Here is a 9,303-nt window from a genome sequence, read left to right as displayed (position 1 = left end):
TGTTGTTGTTGTTGATGATGATGATGATGACATCTTGATGACGATGGTTATGGTGATGACAAAGAAGTCGACGGTGACATGATGATGATGATAATGATGATGATGATGATGATGATGATTATGATGATGATGATGATGATGATGATGATGATGATGATGATGATGATGATGATGATGATGATGATGATGATGATGATGTGATGATGATGATGATGATGATGATGATGATGATGATGATGATGATGATGATGATGATGATAATGATAATGATGATAATGATGGTGATTACTGGTGGTATTAAGACTTTTGGATGGTGATACATGTGATACAAAAAATACAAATTTACCAGTTTTTGTGTTTGCCGCATGGCCCACAGGCTTGATGTTCCGGAATGCAAGCGGCACGAGTGAAGTCAAACACCTCGCCGACCGCGCACTTGACAGTGCCCGTGTACTTGCCGCCTTTGCAGTGGACATATCGGTCACACCGACCGAACACATCCGGGTAGAGGCCGTCTAACTTGGTCCCGCACTCGGGCATCATTCCTCCGTGATCTCGCGGGATCATGTCCAGAGGAACACATTGGTTCAAGTCTGGATGGAATAACTGCCCCCGTCCGCTCTCGTCAGCATTGCACGTGTTGTGCTCAACGGCGCGTTCTTTGTAGCAGACCACATAGTATGGACTCCACAGTTTCGTCTCGTGCGGTGCAATGCCGTCGGGTTTCCCCTCACAGTTGCCGGACCAGACACTGCAAGGAATACAGTGGGCTACTGGGCAGCTGTTCCTTCTGTAGTTGCCTAAGTTGCAAGCAAAACGCGAATGAGAAACGTAATTTTAATTATATTTCTTATGAAAAACTGCATATAAATCAATAATACAACGATAGAACGATCATTTATGTGTGCAGAAAATGTGAAATTCACAGAACTTAGTTGTCACGTATACTTACAAGCATATTTAAATTCTCGTCTAGATCCACATTTCACGTTTTCAAAATGTTCACACTTCTTAGTCTCCGCGTTAAAGAGTTCGGGGTACGAACACTCGACCATGTGTTGTTCCAGAACGCGAGGTACATTCTGGTAGCGCATACTGCAGTTATAGTATGCCTGGCATTCCGTGGGATGGGCGATTATGCCGCCAAACATGTTGCAACGCTCCTCAATAGATAGTGGACCTGGTAATTTGAAATATTTATAACATAATTGGGAAGTTTTAACATATATTTGTCACATGAATATATTAGTGGAAATGAATTTACATGTTTATTCAAGTTTATTTTATTTTTGAAAGTTTATTTTTCGAAATTCCAGAGTAGACAATTCATGTGTTGATTGTAAACACTTTAATTTGTATCAACAAAACAAGCTCGGAACAATAAAACACAACAACCGGAAATTACTCACCAGCGTCAGGGATGATTGGTAACCCGTCCGTCACCGGCACGCCGCCTTTCGATATGCAGTCGTCAAATACGCTGCCTTCCGGCACACACACGTTAACGCTCGCGCTGAATTTAGAACGCGCGGGGCACGGGGGCATCTCGACTGGCCGCCCGAACACGCAAAGGTAATAGCCCTTGCAGTCCGCCTTCGGGATGATTTGGTAACCGCTCGTGTTACACTGCGGGTCAGCGATGGGTGCCGCGCTTATATGTCCCGCAACAATAAGAAGTACAGCGATATACAACATTCTTAAATTACAGTTCGTGAAATCAGTTCGTTTTCTCCTTAAAATCGGCAGGATGATAAACAGCTTTTTTTCTTTTCGTTACTTAATTCCCAGTTTACTATTCCGTCTTGTATGTTTGAGATTGGTAGCTCAATTGATCGAGATTGGCAAACGCCGACAGCTTTTATACCCACAGAAGCCCACCTTTGGGCTGGTCTTTCCACATTCTGCAAACAAAACCTCCCTATGAAATGACGTAAGCGCATACCTTCAGATGAAACTGATTTCGTTGTCATTGCGGATGTTTCATAGATATTTATTAACTCCCTGTTAAAACCCAATTAATTATATATATGGTCCTAAAACAGAATGTGTCAATTCACGAAATGCATGTTAATAAACAATATTGAGGAAAATACGCAATATTGATGCACCAATACACTTGCTTCACTGATTGAGGTGGTGTTAAACGCGGGCTTGTGGTTTAATAACGGCGTGTCAGTGGTTAATACGATGCGGAGACGTCGTTGAGACGTTCAATTGTTGGTTGGTTTATCTATATGTTTACATCAACTGCTTTTAATCACACTATTTCTATTGTTATTTTTCCGCCTTCTCCTGCTATGAAAATTTCTAGATGTTGCTGCTATTGCTGTTTACATTTCTTTAAAAACAACAACTTAAATAGAACAATAGCAACTTCAACTAAAATCAATATAAGATCAACTGCTGTTGTAACTTCAGCAGTAACAACATCAACAGTTAACAAACTTCAACTTAATCAGCGGCAATAAATCCAACGAAAACTGACAACAATTATATCGAGAATGTATGCCAACACCATTACCATGACAACTCTTACACATTAGACGAATATACAAAAAAACGTCTTTAAACATACAAGTCAATTATCCAAATTGGCCACATCAATAAGGACTGAAGATTTCGGAGCAGTTTATGTTGCTTCAAGTCAAAATAAAACATATTTTATTAGCATTTGTAACGAGGGAAAATAACATGTTTAGCGTTAACAAGTAGTGATCGTGATGGGCATACATTTTCATATCAAGGCGACGTTTAATTCAGACTTCTTTATAATATAATTTGAAGAATGTGAGTTGCAGTCTATCCCTTAAATAAGGTCTTAATTTTTTCTACTGTTATATTGATATACGCGTATGTTGTTCTTTTCATGTTCAATACAGAAAATTATGTAAGGCCATTTATTTGGTTATTTCATGGCATTTTTATGAATGCGTCGTGGCAATCAGAACCCAGTTTTCGTTTCTCCTTTATTGAAACTTAAGTTCGACCGATCCTTGTACAATACGTAAATTGGGCAGTGGCGACAGGAGAAAAACAACCACAGATAAAGCAACGTCAGCGTTTGTGACGGCTGTTATATCCTGAAATGGGTATTTTCTAGACACTTTTTAGGGAATAATGCAGCAAATAAGATTCGTCTAAATTTCCAAAATGACGCAAGAGGTTTTTGCATTCGTAAGAATGTGCTAATCATATAACGTCAAAGTAAATGGAAAACAGTCGAAAAAGCACGCACTGGTATTTCAACACTTCAAGCAACGTCAGCGATGCCTGCGGCTGTAAAGTTTAGAAATATGTGTAATTTAAAAACTATTTTAGGGATTTATGCATCAATAAGGTTTGTCATGATAATTATATATAACACATGTTTTTTGCATTTATATGCACGTTTGGGTCCTCAAACGTCAAAGTAGATGCAAAATAAGCGAGAAAACAAGTGCTGGTATCTCAACTTTTGAATGTATAGTTTTGAGTGAATATTTATAAAATATCTATTTTCGTTCAGTGAATCATCAATAACGCGTATGCTTCCTTATAAATGTTGTAATAATGTAATTTTTCAATGGTTTTTGCACAGGTTTTAAACTGACTGATAAGTGGCGTCATATTTTATTATGACAATTAAGATGAGCAATATTGTATAAAAATTAAGTACCGTTAATTTGTATGAAAATTGATTATAACACCATTTAAAGTGGCTGTCCGGTTAGCTCAGTGGTTTGGTACATGCGCTTATCACCTCTTCGACCCGGGTTTAATCTCCAATTCCGATGCATGTGCGTTTGGTTAGTTGTCACCATAACGGACAGATAGGTTTCCTCCGGGCACTTCGGTCCCCCCCCCCCCACACACACAGTATAAGACCACACCAAAATTGAATAACTTACAGTAAAAACTAAATAGCTGGAAATTGCAGCTATAATTCAAAAATGAGTGCTAGGACACAACATTTTAAGTTAGATTCCTGGGTGGAACAAACACGGATCTTTCCAAAATTCCAGTTGTTAATACGACTAAATTGTTAGCTCGCAAAAGTGGTCGTTATTATATTATGCTCTTAAAAATTAAGTGCATGCGAATGAGAATTTAAGATGTTGAATCAACTCATACACCATGTCGTATTTCCCAAATACAACTATTTTAAGCTGCTTTAAAGTATTAATAAACCTTACCACATCATTTGTAACGATCGGACCCGAATAGTACATATTGCTCACTTACGCAATAATACAGACTTACCTAGTTTTCATATACAGAACTGCTAAAATCTGCAAACATATGTTTAAGTATGATAAAATAATGAATAGTTCATACTCAACTCTTAGTGGAACAAATGAAATATTTCCATGGCACCTACACATAACAGAAATATAAAACTCACATAAACATTTTAATTCAAGACGCGTATTTTATATTGTAAAAGGAAGATGTAATTTTGAGAGGAAAAGAGTGACAGGTTCACACATTGTATGCCCCCGTCATGATAAACGCGGAAAGACATATTGACCGTTACATGTGTTTAATTGCAGGTGAATGGTAAAATAAATGGTGAATTAATTATGCCGTAAAACATTTTGTTAAGGGTATGAGTGAAAGAATGGGTCCGCATTTACTTTCTTGGCAGCAAACATTCCTGTGTAAAAACACAATTCCCGAATGAAATCGTTTTAAAAGTTTCATTCACAAGAAACTACTCAACAAAGTCACTGGAGGAATGTTGTTTGTGCAAAATACAGCAACAATATCGCTAGTATTCAGGGCATTGTCTGTGAGCAATAGGGCAGGGCAACAAGGAGTTTCAACTTCCGGTTATACAACAAACACACGCCCGACATTTGGAGAACAAACACTGGATGGTTTTTGTCAAGATCATAGATAGTTATCTCTACGTACGTTCAACAGTAAAGTGACTTTCTAAAAAAGCGGTCACGTAGCAAGTCCATATGAATGAGTATATATAGACAAAACAAAATGATTTACCATTATGATTATCTAGCTCAAGCTCTTTTTTAAAAGGGTATGCCTCACTCTCAATGCTATTTTTAATCAATCAAGTATTTGAATTTATGGAGAAATTTTCTCAGGAATTAATGGCTCTCACTCTGTAGTTCCTGTGACGATTTTGACCACTGTCAAACACACCCCTACCAAGTTACTCCCAGGACGGCTAGATTTTAGCCATCGGCTTATCAGCAGAATTAATTAGTGTTAACTGTTCTGTGGTCATAAAGCACACTACCCTCTCAGGCTGACAACATCCTGCTTGGCGATAATAAATGAACCCAGATGTTATATCTGGCCAAATGTGAATCTGCTGCAACATGTTTCAGAGAGTTATCGACCAGTGTAATTAGCAGTTGTGCAAAATATTAATAGCCAATACAACATTTATTTTGATTTTTTGGATATGTATAAAACAGGTAAGCTTGAAATTTGTAAGTAAAATAATATCATGTTCACCTTTGTTAGATTTTAATTTTGACATGAAACAAGCACCGAACATGTTATATGAAATGATTGAAATTAAAACTAAAAGAAGTTATATGATTTTAAAAGATAGTTTTTTTATTCTTTCAGATTGACAACAAAAATGACTTTTCATAATCCATCACTATCTTTGATGAATTCAAAGCATTTCTAAAAAACAATAAGTGTGGAGATGAACCATCAATTAAACGTGGCAGCATTTTCAGTTGGTTGAAAGGAAAAGATCACAGTGTAAAAACCATGGAGTCTACTCTTCATCTCATAAAGCGGCACATTTGATTCAGTTGTTTACCTTACATTTTAATGTCCACGTTTCAATTTATCGGTTGTTTTTAATGCTGATTATTTGCTCAGAACAGAATATTTTTTGTCGTAAGCAAATAGAGCTTATCGTCGATAAAATACATATACATATATAACAACATAAGTTTGAAATAAAAACAAAACATATGTCATAACCGACACAAATCCATTTAAAGGGGCCTTTTCACAGATTTTGGTATATTTTGACGTTTGTCATTAAATGCTTTATATTGATAAATGTTAACATTGGATCTTAAAAGCTCCAGTAAAAAATCAAGAATAAAATTTAAAAAAAGGAAAAAAAAGTAGCCGGTACCAGGGCTCGAACCAGTAATCCCCGGAGTCCTGGAGTAAGTCTGCAGTAAAAACGCATTAGCCCTCTCGGCTATTCCGCCGGGTAAACACAGTATGAGAATTTTATACCTTATATAAGCAATCTTCGTAGTTTCGTAAATTTAAACGACGACAACAGAACTCTCCAAATTATTCAATCGTTTCGCGTTGCAACGCTTTATAATTTTTAGGTTTTCAAATCGTAAAAAGATACATATAATGGCTATATTGGACTATGGTAAATGTTCAGTAATACTGTTTGTTCACAAATATCATAACTAAAACGAAAATTTGCGAATCTGAAACAACTTTTTTCAATTTTGTCAATTTACCAAACCGTGAAAATATCCCTTTAAATGAACAGAAACATGTTTTCGTGCGATTGTCACATAGATGAGGTTAATACATAGTAACCAAAAATGTCAGACGTATTTTAATAGTTAGAACAATCATAAGCATTCTGCAATTGTTTTAATTTTCATTGTCATTTTCTAAGTTTTAGTTTTTATGTACCCGGTAATTGCGAATACTGCAAACATATTGGTCACGTATTCTTTAATGCAGTTGTAAATTTAAAGTTATTCGTGCAATCTTTTATGTTTACTTAAGATGAAAGTGCAGGATCTCCCACTTGTAAGACAATATGGTTTTAACCGTTAAACTTGGTACAAGATATTTATATTATTCCACTTGAAAGTGCAACATATAAAGACATATGTATGCAATCCCATTTGATGTTATCTGTTATCCATGGGTTCCTTTTTTAAATACAATAAGTTATCTGTTCAATTACAATAATGCAGTGATACATTTTAGACGGCTAAACAAATCTTTGTTATTGCATGTGCACTTTTGGGCCACCACTGCTTATTTAATTAAAAGAATGTCTATTGCCAAAAAATAAGAATCCGTTCGCTAAAACATGTTACACAAAGGAATTTCAAACTTTATTGAGTACATCTTGGAAAATACTTCTGAACTGAAATGAAGTTTTAATTATCAACAACTTCACACGTGTACAATTTAACCACAACATTCAAAAGTTCAAGCCCATGGACGCCACGGCCCAAACAACCCACTCTCCCAAAGCGCGCACAGGACGCCTTCGACGCCCATCCACCACGCCAATTTACGTAAAGTGAAGCATTAGTTTTGTTAACAGCAGCTGTGGTATTTGCAAGATTCGTGAGTGAGAGCCATTGATTTCTGATAAATTTACACCAATAATCCATATACTTGATTTATTTAAAATATCATTGAGAGTTAGGCATACCTTTAAAAAAAAAAGAGCTTGTGCTAAATAATCTTAATGGAAAATCATTTTGATTTGTTTTCATATACTCATTCATATGGGCTGGCTACGTGACCGCTTTTGTTTTCAGAAAGTCACTTTATTGTTGAAAATACGTAGAGGTTACTATCTATAATATTGACAGAAAAGCATCCAGTGTTTGTTCTCCGGGCTTGTGATTGTTGTATAACCGGTCGTTGAAACTTCGTGTCGCCTTCCCAATTGTTCATAGCCAATGCAGTGATTTCTAGCGATATAGTAGCTGTGTCTTGCACAAACAACATTCCTCCAGTGACGTTGTTGAGACGTTTCCTGTTAATGAAACGTTAAAATGATAGTCAATGTGGAATTTTGTTTTTACACAGGAATTTTCGCTGTCAAGATATTAAATGCGGACTCATTCCTCACTCATCCCCCTTTTAAAATGTTTAACTGCATAGTTATTCACCATTTATGTGTAGCTCAACATACCAATGAATTGAGTATAAGTACATGTATTAGTTCTTTTTTTTCAACGTTGGTTGTACAATTTTGCTTATTAGTATCTTGCGTGTTTCTTTCCATTGGGAAAGTGTTTGTTTAAGACTATCCTTTGAGGCTATATTTGCGTAAGGAGCAATAAGTTTGTTCACCTTTTTTGTCATTTTATATTGACATATTGTAATTTAGACGGACATGCTCATCTGCTATTTATACATGTAACGAACAGTGTATAATGTCATTTTTAGAGTGTAAGACGTTATATAAATCAATGTAATACTTTGTTTATGCTCGATAAAAAACGATATTATTGGACCTGTTATAAAATAAAACTAGCAAGGTGGACCATAATTATATAGTAAAACGTCACAAACAGCACTGCAAATCACTTTTTTTTTCTAGTCCGATTGTGAAAAGTTCAATATAATGCTTATGCTGTAAAACATTATGCACGGACTAGTTATATATATACAAAATCTCTCAAGTGTTCACTTTGATAAATGTGTTTTTATTGATGATGAAATGCCATCATGTATAAAAAAGTAGAACAAACACTGGATGCTTTTCTGTCAATATTATAGATAGTAACCTCTACGTATTTTCAACAATAAAGTGACTTTCTGAAAACAAATGCGGTCACGTAGCCAGCCCATATGAATGAGTTTATGAAGACAAATCAAAATGATTTACCATTAAGATTATTTAGCACACGCTCTTTTTTTTCAAGGTATGCCTCACTCTCAATGATATTTTTAATAAATCAACTATATGGATTATTGGTGAAAATTTATCAGAAATCAATGGCTCTCACTCACGAATCTTGCAAATACAACAGCTGCTGTTAACAAAACTAATGCTTCACTTTGTGCACTTTTCGTAAATTGGCGTGGTGGATGGGCGTCGGAGGCGTCATGTGCGCGCTTTGGGCTAGTGGGTTGTTTGGGCCGTGGCGTCCATGGGCTTGAACTTTTGAATGTTGTGGTTAAATTGTACACGTGTGAAGTAATTGATAATTAAAACTTCATTTCAGTTCAGAAGTATTTTCCAAGATGTACTCAATAAAGTTTGAAATTCCTTTGTGTAACATGTTTTAGCAAACGGATTCTTATTTTTTGGCAATAGACATTCTTTTAATTAAATAAGCAGTGATGGCCCAAAAGTGCACTTGCAATAACAAAGATTTGTTTAGCCGTCTAAAATGTATCACTGCATTATTGTAATTGAACAGATAACTTATTGTATTTAAAAAAAAGAAACCCATGGATAACAGATAACATCAAATGGGATTGCATACATATGTCTTTATATGTTGCACTATCAAGTGGAATAATATAAATATCTTGTACCAAGTTTAACGGTTAAAACCATAAGTAATATATTGTCTAACAAGTGGGAGATCCATCTTTCAT

The 9,303-nt window shown here is 35.7% G+C and overlaps 1 protein-coding gene across 1 annotated transcript in view; it reads right to left on the bottom strand.

Annotated features, from left to right (window-relative positions):
• Nucleotides 1–1,545, bottom strand: part of LOC127831159 (uncharacterized) — a 37,380-nt gene extending 35,835 nt beyond the window's left edge. The window contains exons 1-3 of the mRNA XM_052356152.1: nt 1,410–1,545; nt 953–1,180; nt 421–800 (exon numbers count right to left, since the gene is read on the bottom strand). Coding sequence (XP_052212112.1) covers nt 421–800; nt 953–1,180; nt 1,410–1,545 — 744 coding nt within the window. The remainder of the gene's footprint in view (nt 1–420; nt 801–952; nt 1,181–1,409) is intronic.
• Nucleotides 1,546–9,303: the final 7,758 nt, after the last annotated feature.

This window comes from Dreissena polymorpha, chromosome 5 (assembly GCF_020536995.1).
Source record: "Dreissena polymorpha isolate Duluth1 chromosome 5, UMN_Dpol_1.0, whole genome shotgun sequence".
Classification (NCBI taxonomy): Eukaryota; Metazoa; Mollusca; class Bivalvia; order Myida; family Dreissenidae; genus Dreissena; species Dreissena polymorpha.
Note: the sequence above shows the minus strand (reverse complement) of the source record. Positions and strands in the feature narration are given on the sequence as shown.